The 14,562-nt window shown below is 39.7% G+C and overlaps 1 protein-coding gene across 4 annotated transcripts in view; it reads right to left on the minus strand.

Annotated features, from left to right (window-relative positions):
- Positions 1-8,043: 8,043 nt before the first annotated feature.
- The window catches only part of cplx1 (complexin 1), a 52,467-nt gene continuing 45,948 nt past the window's right edge, over positions 8,044-14,562 (minus strand). For all 4 annotated transcript variants that reach the window (XM_086158320.1, XM_086158318.1, XM_086158317.1 and 1 more), the window contains exons 3-4: positions 13,569-13,744; positions 8,044-11,973 (exon numbers count right to left, since the gene is read on the minus strand). In XM_086158320.1, the coding sequence (XP_086014446.1) occupies positions 11,779-11,973; positions 13,569-13,744 (371 nt within the window). In that variant the 3' untranslated portion in view covers positions 8,044-11,778. The remainder of the gene's footprint in view (positions 11,974-13,568; positions 13,745-14,562) is intronic.

A 14,562-nucleotide genomic window follows, 5' to 3' on the forward strand; every position in this document is an offset into this window, starting at 1 on the left:
GCTGTGGCCAGCTAGCTTTTAGCCTGCGATTAGCTTTTTTAGTTTTCTTCATTTCAGTAAGAGTAACTTCTGCTTTTCACCAGTCCCTTACAAGTTTCTCCCTAACTTCAAACTTTCTTTCTGCTGTTCTATTGCCGTTTTCGGCTGCATATTTCACTACTTCCAGCTTGTAAGCTGCAGAATATGATTTTCTTTTCAGTGCCATTTTGTTCAGCCCTTCTCAGTTGTTTCTATAAGTTACCACGAATGTTTAAATGATCAGTTTTCATAGGTACAGAGGTAGCAGGTAGCATCTTTTTTTCACAACGCACTTCTGCCATGACCCGCCCCCGCTGAATTTTGTGTGTGTGTGTGTGTGTGTGTGTGTGTGTGTGCTCAATGATTTCTCACATAAATCGCAAGAGTATAAGTCGCACCCCCGGACAAACTATGAAAGAAACTGCGACTTATAATCTGGAAAATACGGTAACCAACTTATTGATAAATGGTCAACAAATTGTTTAAATATTTGGTAATTTAATTGGCTGTTGACAACGCAATATCGAAGTTCAAATTTTGGTTTGATTGGTTTATTGACTTCCTCCCCTTCCCTGTATTAACGAAGGTGGCGCCCCAACCAGTGGTGGTCCATATCTTGTCTTGTCATATCTTGTTGGAAGATTATACAGCAATCAATTTTTTGCTCTTGGGACATTAAATCATCAGAAGAGAGGACCCCAGTGAGGATGCTTTCATTTCTTATTATCAAAGTGTTTGAAGAAACACGCCATTTTCTCTTCCTCCGCCCCAATTCTCACCACTTCCCTCGGTCTGCCCACATTGTCTACCATCCAGACCCCAAACGCAGTGTGTTTGATCGGTCCAGAAAATCAGTTAGGAAAGCCAGACGGCCCTAATTGTCTGAGATTTAATTTGCGGCCCTGGTTTCGTCAGTGGTCAAAGACAGACACAGATGTGACAGGAGGAGGGGCTCATCTGGGCTGCTCTGAATATGAAAACATTGTATTTGCCCTTAGGACTTTGACAAATCTTGACACTGGATCCTGAAGTTGCCACCGTGACCTTGAAAAGCCAGTTCCTCCTGCTGCTGTGTTCACTAATAGGTAATTGTGGTGCTGTTTCTAAATTTAAATACTCAGTAATAATCATTTTGTCTGTTCAGTGACTGCCTTCATGAGTGTTCTCTGAGCTCCTCAAACAAAAAAGGGAGTGGTAATGCACTTTTGACCGACAAAAATTATGAATATTTTAGGAATAGAAGTTTTTTTGTTCTTTAAAGGCCCAGTTTGAGACAGTGGGGTGTCATGGGAATTTTTGTCAATATCGTCAAATACAAGCTTTTACAATTGCTGTTCTGACAGTGTGGAAAAGTAAAATTCATCAAATCCATGACAGTCACTGCTTCCTCATCCATATCTGTGAGCTGGGAGCTGCAGCACCAGAGACCTGAAGCTAGCCTGTCCTGGAATAGGACAGTTATTACTCATTTGTTAGCGCTGTAATTACCTGCTTTGCCCAGAGCAACCTTTGCTTCATGATTTGAATTAAACCAGTATTTTCCATTAAAGGAAAATTACAAAAAAAACCTACCACAGACATTTGCTGGTATATTCTAAATTCCTTTATTTTATTTTATTATTCAGGATTTGTTTAAACTGTAGGAAAATGTAATGTAACAAATGTAATGTCAAATTTCTAATTGTAACCATCTGGATCAGCCTCCTGTCCCCCCAGTAATACTAAAATGAACCTGCCATCAATATGTAAGAACTCTTTTATATGTCGGTTCACAATAATTACATACAAACTTTCTCAGTTTGATATCAATCAATAACATCACCTTTTTTTCACTGTGACCCCATTTTCAAATAGAATAAAGAGAAGTCTTAAAAAGCTGGTCATTGTTGAGGGCCTGGTTTTGGGACATTGGACACACATCCATTCCAACACACCAATGGTGGCATAGCTTCCATGCTTAATAGGCCATGGGGAGCAACTTGGGGTTTAGTGTCTTGCCCAAGGACACTGTGACTCTTCAATTAACAGACATAAGAAGATGGGAATCGAACCATGAGCCTTATGATTCAAGGGACTTCAGGTCAACCAACTGAGCCATAGTTGCCCCACCATTTTGAATTTTCATGTTTATTAAGCCACGGTATGCTGCTATTATTACTGGTTTATTACTGTTTTTTGTCCACGTGTGTGTGAACGCGCATGGTTTTAAACCAAAGTAAACAAAGCTTGTTAGACCTCTACTAATACTTGATTAAATAATAATTAGTGCTGGAGGTTCAAAGGCGGTGACACCGAAGACTCAACCCTTCATTTGAAGTTGATGGGAAACATAAACATCATGTGATGTGAAGCCGTGCTTTGAATTGGATAATTAACTGTGGGGGAGCTTTAGCGTCCCATCAGCTCGCTGATGAAAATGCATTTCCAAATCACTTTTTTTCTGTGATTAAATATTGTAACACTTGTCGGGTTTTGTGAGTTGATACTGAAGACGTAGGATTTTTAGTCCTGTTAATCTCATTCATGGCAAATTTATGTAATCCCAGATTTTAATCTCTTAGGACTTTTTGGCCAGTAAAGGCATACAGACAACAAACAACATGTGCAGACAAATAATGACCATGCAACGACACATTGGAAAAAACAAGGAATGATGGAAACACAACACAAGGGGACACACAACACACAGAGAAGCACAGAGACCAAATGACATATAAAAACGCACAATGAAAATGGAGAAAAACAACAAAAATACAGAATGACACAAGGAGAAAGACAGAGACACAATGACACACAGATACACAATAACAGACAATGAGACCCAGAGACATTCAACAAAACATAATTACACACACCAACATAAGGTGACACACAATGATACTCAGAGAGACACACACCAGGACACAACACAAGGAGACAGTCTCACAACACTGAATGACACAGAGACGCATGGAGACATAACAACACACGAAGGTATATAGTGATACGCAACAACAAATAACATAGCAACACACGTAACACACATAGTGATACAAGGAGACACATGGAGACACACAGTGACCCATCATTACACACAGAGAAACAACCAACACACTGTAAATTGAGACAATTACAGAGGTAGACACACAACAACACAGAGACACACAACAACACAGAGTCACACAACAGCACAAGGAGACACAATGACACAAAGACACGAGACACAACATCAGACAGCACTCTCTACAAGTTGGTGAAATTAAAAGCAAATAATTTTACAACCAAAGGAATCCTGCTGCTGAGGTTCTCTGGGACGGAGCAGCTGCAAGGATTAAATCTGAGTGGAACCCAACAGCGGTAACTCACAACAAAGTTCCACAATAAACTCCTTCATTTGCAGGGGCTTGAACTCTCAACTCTTGATATTTTTGTAATTTCACAGAAAATCAACCCCCGAAACTGATGTGAGAGCATCTGGTCTCAAATTTACCGGAATGTGAATTGATTAATCTATCGGGAATTTATGTCATCAAAAACCTTTGGAGTAAAATCCATTCTGATTCATATTCTTTTTTTAGCTGGTGCATAAAAAGCTGAGCAGCTTTTCTTCATTGATTCTTCAGTTGAAGTTTTACTTCAACTTAATCTGATTATTATTTGACGTCATAAATGTTTCATTACTGGTCAGACGCGTACCCCCGCACACCCCATTGATTCACAATTGGTGATACGCTTGAATTTCTTCTCCCTACTCTCACACCAACTACCTTCATATCCAATCTCACTTGTCCATAAATCTTCTCTTTGGTCTTCCTCGAGACCTCCTGCCTGGTAGCTTCAATTCCAGCACCCATCGACCAGTTAATTCACTATTCCTCCACTGTACATGGCCCAACCATCTCAGTCTGGCAGCATCTTCTCTCCAAAACATCTTACATGTGCTGTTCTTCTGATGGACTCATTCCTATTCCTCTCCAACCTTGTCACTCCCAAAGAGAACCTGAACATTTTCATTTCTGTGACTTCCAGCTCTGCTTCCTGTCTTTTTGTCATTGTCATTGTTTCTAGACCATACAGCATCGCTGGTCTCATCACTGTATTGTTCACCTTTCCTTTCATTCTGGCTGATAGTCGTCTATCACATAGTATCCCTGACACTTTTTTCCACCCATTCCAACCTGCTTGATCCCATGTCTTCATCTCTTTTCCACACTGTTCTGGACTGTAGACCTGAAGTAACAGAAATCCTCCAATTTCTTGATCTCTACTCACTTTAGCCCCACTGTTCCACCCATGTTCCTCTCATTAATACACATATACTCTGTCTTGCTGCAACTAACCTTCCTCTCCTTTCCAGAGCATACCTCCTCCTCTCTTGGCACACTGTCATATGCTTTTTCTAGGTCTACAAAAGCGCGATGCATCTCTCTCTGATCTTCTCAGTACTTCTCTATAGTATTCTCAAAGCAAATACTGTATCTGTAGCACTCTTTCCAGGAATGAAGCCATACTACTATTCACGAATGCTGACTTCTGCACTCAGTCTAGTTTCCACTTCTCTTTTCCATTACTTCATTGTATGGCTCATCAACGTTATCCCTCTATATTATCCCCCTTATTCTTAAAAATGAGCACCATCACACTCTTCTTTCCTCAGACATCTTTTCAGTCTCTAAGATCCTGTTAAATAATCTAGCCAGAAACTCTACCGCTGCCTCTCCTAGACACATCTCTACCTCCACAGGTATATTATCTGGACCGACTGCCTTTCCACTGTTCATTCTCTTCAATGCCTTCCTCACTTCACTTTTACGAATGTCTGCTACTTTGTGGTCTACAATAGTCACCTCCTCTACCCTTGCCTACCCATTTCATTTTCCACATTCATCAGCTCTTCAAAGTACTCTATCCGTCCTCGCATCACTCTTCTAGCATCTGTCAATACATTTCCCTCTCTATCCTCAATTACCCAGACCTGCTGTACATCCTTTCCATTTCTATCTCTCTGTTTTGCCAACCTGTATAAATCATCCTCTCCCTCCTTACTGTCCAACCAAGCATACAAGTCGTTGTACGCCCTTTGTTTTGCATTTATCTCCATCTTTACTCTATACTGTATCTCCCTGTACTCCTGTCTGTTCTCTTCAGTTCCTCGGGGACCCACTTCTTCTTTGCTAATTGCTATCTCTGAATATATTCCTGCACTTACTCATTCCACCACCAAGTCTCCTTATCTACTTTCCTTCCAGATGACACACCAAGTACTCTTCTACCTGTCTCCCTGATAACACTAGCTGTTGTTGTCCAATCATCTGAAAGCTCACCCTGCCCACCCAGACCCTTTCTCAACTCCTCCCTGAAAACCATGCAACACTCCTCCCTTTTAAGCTTCCACCATTTTGTCCTCTGCTCTGCCTTTGTCCTCTTCATCTTCCTTGTCACCAGAGTCATCCTACAAACCACCATCCTATGCTGTCTGGCTACACTCTCACCTACAACTACTTTGCAGTCACTGATCTCTTTCAGGTTACCTCGTCTATACAAGATGTAGTCTACCTGCGTGCTCCTACCTCCGCTCTTATAGGTTACCCTATGTTCCTGTTTTTTCTGGAAAAAGGTATTCACTACAGCCATTTCCATCCTTTTTGCAAAATCTACCACCATCTGTCCCTCTGCATTCCTATCCTGGATACCAAATCTGCCCATCACTTCTTCATCCCCTCTATTGCCTTCACTAACATGTCCATTGAAGTCTGCACCAATTACCACTCTCTCATTTCAGGGAATTTTCTGCATCACCTCATCTAGCTCATTCCAGAACATCTCCCTCTCTTCAAATTCACATCCCACCTGCGGGGCATAGCCACTAACAACATTGAGCATCACACCTTCAATATCCAGTTTCAGACTCATAAGTCTGTCCGACAGTCTTTTCACCTCTAAAACGTTCCTAACAAACTCCTCCTTCAAGATAACTCCTACTCCATTTCTCTTCTTGTCAGTACCATAATAGTACAACTTAAAGTCTGCTCCTAAGCTTCTAGCCTTACTACCTTTCCACCCGGTCTCCTGGACACAGAGTATATCCACCTTCCTTCTCTGCATCATGTCGACCAACTCTCTACCTTTTCCTGTCATAGTCCCAATATTCAAAGTCCCTACTCTCAGTCGCAGACTCTTTCCTTTCCTCCTCTCTCTCTGCTTCCAAACACGCACTCCTCCTCTTCTTCTTGTTCTTGTTCTTTGACCCACAGTAGCCCAATTTCCATTAGTACCCTCTAGGTCATCAGTACCAATGGCGGTCGTTGTTAACCTGGTCCGCGACTGATCCGGTCTGGTATAGTTTTGGTTGACTCGCATGTTTGGTTTAGGTAAAAGTTTTATGCCGGATGCCCTTCCTGACGCAACCCTCTGCATTTATCCGGGCTTGGGACCGGCACAGGGAGACACTGCTCTGTGCCCCCCCAAGGCAGGCTTGGAGAGACATAGGCCAGTGCCGCCCTGTGGCTGCATTTAAACTGAGAGAGTGAATGATAGTTTTTTTTCTCTGCCCTGCGATTGACTGGCACTGGTCCAGGGGGGTATTTTTCCACTCACCCAATGAAAACTGGGATATGCTCCAGCATTACCTCAAGTGTAGGAAAAGCGGTCGATAAAGAATGAATAACTGCAGGATATATATGGCTATGGCACACTTTCTTGCTTTTCCTAATTTTTCTAAATTGAAACTGTGAAGCCTACCACCTAATACAATTTATTTTTTTGTTCATTGGCCCCTGTTTATATTTGGGAACAGCCCATTTTCATTGCTTTTTCTAATTTTTCTAAATAATCTCGGCGCAACTACCTCTTAATACAACTGTAAGAAGTGTAATGAACCATTAATTATGTATTATTAATAATGGTTGTCACGAAGTGCTGACGAATGCTGATTCAAAACAATGGCAAACTGCTATAAACCCTGTTCAAACAACGCACACACCCACTCAAATGGAGAATAATCAAAAAGCCAAACCAGCAATTTTCTAGGAAATGTCAGGCATTATAATTGATTCTCCTTCACCCTCAGCCTCCCCACGAGTGTGGAATTAAACCCAGGCATTATCTCGAATCTTTCACTTGGCTGTCCCTTTCATTTATTTATTTCTTTAAATGCAAAAAAGACTTTCCCAGAACCTAGTTCACAGACCCACTTATGAGAACTGGGCTGCTGCATCACTCGTCAGGGGTTCTGTTATTTATTTCGTTACAAAAAAAACAAAAACCCTCTGTCATCATGATGTGAACAACACATTGCAATCTGATTAGAGCCCTTTTCGCTTTTATTGAATCTAAGTACCTTTGAAGGAGGAAAAAAGAATTTAAAAAGACTTGCACAGTGAAGAACATTATTGACAGAGATAGTGACAAGTGAAGATTTACAGTGAAGGTCGTTTTTTGGAAACACTTCATTAGCAGGTGTGATGCAGTGTGGAGTGATCACTATTCATTCGTGGTGTAACCTCAAACTTCCATATTGGCTCAGGAGATCTTTCTTTTTGAATGTACAAGCCGACTTTTTGATATAAATTTGCCCATTTGTCATGATCCCAAGACAGGGGAAAAAGACAGGGAAAAAGGCAAATACTTATTTCTTCTTAAGTCTTCTTTTTTTTGTGTGTGACATGTAGAACCAGAAACCTGTCTCCAACTAGTTAGCTTAACACCGTGACAAAAGCCTGTTGAAACTGCTAAACAACCTGCATTACAAGTCAGAACTAGTTTAAAACGTACCTATGTTGTCTTTTAAGCAGGCCGCTGATCTGATAGTCTCCTTTTCACTGTGCTAAGCTAACTAGCAGGAGCTGTGGGCCCAGCTCCCCACTGGAAGCTTGTCTCTTTTTTTTTTTTTTTTTGTCTCCCTCCTTGGATCATGGCAAAAAGCTAGAAATCCACCCCTCCTCTGCCAAAGGCCTCTGCATCTCTCTTACACTTCCACTGGAAGAACACCCCCCAGCTGCAGAAACAGTGTCTGAATGCAGAAATAAAAGACAGTGGGAAAAAAAATAGTATGAAATCACTTTATTCTCAGTGTGTAGTGATTCCATGGGTTTTTTATTTTTCCAGGAAAGTTTACAGACTAAAATATCTGTCTAAAACGGCATGCAGTGAGGCTAAAAGGTGAAGTTTCGGCGGGACAACACAGACAAGACACCAAACAAGTATATCAACAACCTTGCCTACATTGCACACCATTAGCATGCATACAGGAGTCCTGTTTTTTTGTTTTTTTTTTATATATATTTTTGGTCAACAAATAGAGAAAGAGGGACGGAAGGGTGCTTAGGAAGATAGGAGTTGGGAGACGGGTGAGAAGATTTTACAAACAACAAACAAAAACACTATTTCATAATATACTTTTCTTTTACCAAATAGCAGTACATAAAAAGGACTGGCTTCAGACTAGGGGGAAAAATAACAAATAAATAAAAGCGCAAGTTAGCATATTCTTAACACACACTGAACACAAGAGAGAAGACGAGAGGCGAGGAGAGAGAAACGTTGGACAGTTACATTCAAGTCACACTGAAGGAGTAATTTTAAGATGTATTTAGTTCAGGCAGTATTTTTTCTGGTTTTAGTGGCAGCGTGGAGAGCAGGATTATAAACCACGCGGGCAGTTTCTTTAGGCAGTGGATTACAACTGATGATCATTTACACTATGATGTTAACGTTTGTGACAATCGGAGGGAAAAAAACATTTGAGAAATACTTGACCGGCAGCAGTGAGAATTTCTGACGGGAAATTGGGGCAGTACCTTTAGCTTCAGAGATTTTTTTTTTGGACCTGAAAATTGATATAATGAATTAAGTGAGGGGCTTTTAGTTCAAGGCCTTTAAACATGTCAAGAACAGAAGGCTATTTATGGAAAGAATCTGCTCAAATCAAACCCTCCAATACCTGAGAATTTTGAGAATAAAATGGATGGGATTTTGTTTTCCTTCTGCCTGGTTAATTCTTTGGTTCCATCCGATATTTTTTTTTCCTTTACTAAATGATGTGAGTATTGGTCGACAAGTGATTCTGAAACTGCTAACTTGCGAACAAACAGTTACTAACAGTCAGAATGGAGGCTGGCAAAAGGCAGTTAAAAAGCACTGTTAGATCACGGGAAGTTCATGATGCGAAGAGTTCATTTACGGAAAGAAAAGAGATTAAGATGAATAAAAGCCATTGGGAAAATTAGAACAAAAGTATAATACAAATGATACAAAATTATTAAAAGAACATCAAAAACACTTTTTTAGTTTTCAAAAAATGTAAAAGAAGATCCCAAAATGGCTTTTATCCCTTTTCGCAAATTAACTCTTCATGCACTCCAAAGGTGGTGCTAGTACAGCATACTTGAAAGGTCGCCATTGCTGACGAGCTTGAGGAGGCTTACTAATTTAAATTTTCTTTAATTGCACACGTTTGGTGTATATCTTGCTTTTGTTTCTTAAAAAATAATTAAAAATGGACTGGATTTCAAACTGGAACCTGTCAGCATAAACAATGGTCTCTAACATAAATATATTTCACATTTCAACTTTAAGCTAATCTGAAAACTAGGCGCTCCCCTATATTTCGTGTTTTCTTTTTTTTTTGACGTCAAAATGTCACAACCTGTATTACTGTCGCGCGAGCATCTACTTTCAGGTGGTGACGACATCAGATGAAATTTGACCCTTACAGCTAAAGACAGCTCCCAACCAGACCAAGTCCAGAGGAAGAGGAAGAGGAATGTCTGGAATATCTGGAATGTTGTTTAAAGACAGTGAGGAATGAAGAAAGAATGAGGTCATATAGCCAACTGACTAGCCAGCTTGTGCCATCTTATGATCCCCAACTTGATGAGGAAACATTTTCAGATTTATTTGATCTTTAGCTCGTTTTGTGCTCATCCACCACTACTGTAAGAATAACAGCTGGTCTCCTCTAGATCAACCAGAAAGCAACAACATTGCATTGCATGTAATAATCCTGACATTTTCAAAAAGGATTTATTTCCACAACTGTAAACTTTTTGTTTCTTAATATTTTATTCTGAAGATTGTGAATTTTGTCTATTTTTCCCTCTGAATTTTGTGTAGTATAAAATACACTTGAAACACTTCATAAAATTGCAAATGTTAAGTAAAGGTTTCTTTTGTTTTTGTTGTAGAAGTGGTCCTGAAATAAGACTTAAAGCCAAAGCTTTGCCTGTTTTCTTTGTATTTGGATATTTATTTTTTCTAACTCACCAAGTTACTAATGTGAGGTAATGTGAGGGATTTCTTTTTTATTGATGTCAGGATTGAAAATGTACATTTTTATAATCAATACTAGCATTTACCTTTTAAGTGGTGGTATAGTTTGATAAGATGCAAAAAAATAAATAATTCTAAAAATATATTTGCATCAACCACATTCATAATGACACCATGCTTAATGCATCCCTTGAGGAAATATGCCCCCCACAAAAAAAAAACAAAAAACAAATGTATATGTTTTTATAAACAACAAATAACTTTTCTCCCCCTTTCTTTGTTTAAATTTAATGTCTAACTGTTGAAGACCTCACAGTCACTACAAAAAAGGCAGATTAAAAAAAAAGCAACGCAAAAACAACGCTATGATTGTCAGTCGATTCATTTGCCAAACCAATTGATACACAACAACGTATTGCATTGCTGCCACAGTATGAATCTGAATGTTGTCGTTTGTCTGTTTTTCTTTTTTAATTTTTTTTTGTGTACTTATTATTGTAAGAGGAAAAAGAAGATCATCGACAAAGTAAACCATAGAGAGATAGCAACCAAATAATAGCAAAAATGCTAGCTTGCATGTTAACTGAAACTTATTTATCTCACATGGCGACAATCATTAGAAGAATTTTATATATTTGTATATATATATATATATATATATATATATATATATATACCGTTACTTTTTAACAACTCCATGGAAGAACGTTAGGGACTGTCGTATATTCAAGAATTTGATGGAACAGAGATCAAAAAAAATAAAAAACAAACTGTTATTGCCTTATATATTAATGTATTTTACTTCTCCATGTCACATTGGATGGCAACTTCACCACACAGAACATATTTACTGCATGCTTTAAAACCAAACGGAAACAAAAAAAACAATAAATAACCCTTCGCGGCTGTTATTACATCGTTACTCACGCTCACAGCCAAGCAATTGGGTTCATGGGTTGAATCCTCACAACCAAAACCAATAAAACTGTAATTTATACACACGCATGTATCAAATATTACCAAGAACAGAACAAGGAAATAATCAAATTTTGATATGGTTTGGGATCTGTTTTTTAAGTTAAAAATATGGCTTATACTCACCTTGTTATACGTCATATTTTCCTCTAATATAATTAATCTTATCATTATTATCTTTTTTAAAGGCTATGTACAAACAAAAATTCCTGGATGACGGTTAGAGTCTAAGTGCTGAATGTCATCAGATTTTCTGTCTTTCCTCAAAGTAAAAGGTACCAGATTGACGCAGATGTTATGAACTGTTTTTTTTTTTTTTTTTAATGAATAGTATATAGGGAGATGGTAGGTGTATGGTTACATAATATTCTTAGGATCCAGTGTTTTAAATTAAGGTTGGGAAAAAAAAAAAAAAATACACGTTGTTCAATTCCAGGACACTCAGAGGTCCTATTGAAAGGAATGAAGGCCGGGGTGAGGAGGGTCTTTGTTAGATGAACACTGTAAGAGGTGAGTGACATTTGCTTGGAATTGCCGTTACTTTTTATTGAACATATCCATGAGCGGGGCTGGGATGAACTTCATGACCGTGTCCACGATGCTCTCCTCTTCCTCCTCGTCACCACAGCCAGTCGGCACTGCCTTCTTGGGACGGGTCAAGCTGCCCTCAGAGGCCTGCTCCATGGCGGCGGCCGCCTCTGCCTCCTTCTCCTCCTTCTTCTTGATGCCATACTGGACAGGAGCAAGAAACGGGCTGTGTTAGATGCCCTTCTTTAGTGATTTTGTCTCAAAAGATTTCCATGATAGTTGGAGTATATTGTTATGTTGGTACAAAAAACAGGGACAGTAATTTAAGACAGCACTGTCTGTACTGTTTTGTGCTTTGTTTTCTTTTTGTTGTGTTAAATTAGTAAAAAATGATTGATGAAAGATGATTTTCTAACATGTCAACAGGGTAAGACTAGTTATAATCCGGTCATTTTTAGGTCACACAACTGCCAAGTAATTACTGGTTACCAATTCTGCAACTATTTCTCTTAACCTCCGATTGGTCATGTCAATTATCCTGATTGCGTCTTTTCAAGTGTATTTTCAGCTCTAGTGGTTGTCAAGGGGAATCAATATGGCTGAACTGTGGTGGGAAAACAAGCAGGAAGGTCAACAGGCAGAGTGATGGTTAATCCTGTAGCAGGGAGGTGAGGAATGATATTTCGTCACCTCCGTCACCTCCCCCTTATCCCCCCAAAAAATAGTAATGTAAATTCAGGAAAAATCATGTAAATCAGCAAAGGCCTCAGAGAAAAGGTCAAGCAAAGGGAATTTTTATTAGAAGTGTGCTTCATCTTAATTTGGTGACTGAGAAGATTTTCAGGCTTTCTATTTTTTTGTTTTGAATTTAAAACAACACAAAAATGAAATTTAAATGACAGAGGACTTCCCGTGGCATGAAAGACTTACCTGAAAAGGAATATATTAGACACTGACACCTCTGAAAACTAGATACAATAAAATTATATTTTGATATCGATTATATTACAGAAGAAAAATCGTAGGCAGGGAAACAATCCAACCTGTTCCTGCAACAGGATATTTCAAATTCAATGACGAGGATTTTTAAGTCAGATGGAACTGCAGAGACGCAGATCATCTGACTGCAGAGGCCACCTTCATCTCCCGCTCCTTTAGAGTTATTACAGGGTAACAAAGACCTGGTTGCTTGGAGCCGAGCATTACACATAGTCAGCACCTCCGGAGTTGCTTTGCCTCCCTGAGATTTACTGACAACACGGCCTCCCTTGCACCTCGAGCTTAATCCAGGCTTGCTCAGATGCATTGCTGATACCGTCCTTGATAATCTTTTTTTAAATTGCAAACAGAAAAGGGGCTGCAAAGTATAAATGGTTCATATGGCCCCATGAAATATAAGCCAGATATTTAAATGAGGGCCACTGACGATCTGATGAATTTTATGAATTTTATATTAACAGTGGGATTCTGGCGGTTAATATTAGCCTCAAACCATCTCTAAGGGACCTGTAGAGACCAGGCCTGACTTCTCTGTCTTTAGCTCTAAGCTGTTAGTTCTGTTAGCGCATGCTGCTTGGGTCGAGCATGTTGGGGGGGAGGTTTATTTTGGTCATTTTGAGACTTTGAAACTCTCTTGTTCAACCTCTATACTGATAACATATTCGTGTGTCTGGTAGCAGCATTGCAGGGTGTATGGATGTGCTTGTTAACACAACCAACCTGGAATATTTTGGAAAGAACCTAGTCAGACAGTCAGATTTTGTTGTAAACAAATTTTGATTGCTGTTCAAGTGCTTTACCTTGTCCCGAATGCCCTGTCGGATGTTTTCTCTCTCTGCCTCCATTCTGGCGTATTTTGCCTTCCTCTCCTCCTCCTGTTGCCTCAGTGCCTCTTGCCTTTCTTCCTCCTTCTTCTGAGCATCAGGGTCTTTTTCCTCCTCGCCACCCAGCATCTTTCCCATGTCTTTGGTGGCTCCTGATAAAAGAAAGGCGGTAAATGAAACAGACGTTGAGTAGAAGTCTCAACTCTAAGCCATCCTGAGGTGACAAAGGAATTTGAATAATGAAGCTAATCTTCAAAGTCAATTCGGACACAAATCTGTCAATAGTCCTCCAGGAAACAAAAGGTATAAAAATATATAGAAGGACTGAAACAGAGGGAACAAGAGGTGAGTGACACTGAGAAAGAATCAGTCAAGAAAAGATGCTCAATAAATTATAACTGGCTCTACTTATTACCCTGGTGCTGCACCGGTGGCCTCCTGGAGGGAACTATGCCACGTGGAACCCAACTTCAGAACAAACGCAATCAATGCAGTTCCTGACCTCATCTTGTAATTGGTTAACTTTTAAATTCTTTATTAGATGCACTTTGTGGCTTTGCATGATTTAAGCGTAAACGCTTCTTGTTCAATGGCCTTCTTGTGTCATAAGCAAGCCATACAGTCCAGCGACAATCCTTAACTGCCTGAGTAGGACCAAAGACACACAAAAACCATGACTGGCGGAGCTTTGATGCTAACTACACCATGTGTGGCGTGGCGCAGCTGGCATGTTTGTTCCCATGCCAAGTATCTCCTTGAATTATAAGCCATCCGCCACCACATGACTCACTTGCAGTGCCAAGACTCGCTGCCAAGGCGAGAGGCAGCCTTCCCTTTTTGAGGCTCTGGAGATGTGGCGAAAACCATTTCAGCAAATATGAGCTTTCATTAAACTTCTCCTAAAACCATTTCGTTATCCTGCGTTAGCTGATTTGCTCAATGAGTTGATTGGAAGCTGTATACTAGTTTG

This window comes from Fistularia commersonii, chromosome 13, assembly GCF_037954325.1.
Source record: "Fistularia commersonii isolate RoL2024-O1a breed Wild chromosome 13, RoL_Fcom_v1.0, whole genome shotgun sequence".
NCBI lineage: Eukaryota > Metazoa > Chordata > Actinopteri > Syngnathiformes > Fistulariidae > Fistularia > Fistularia commersonii.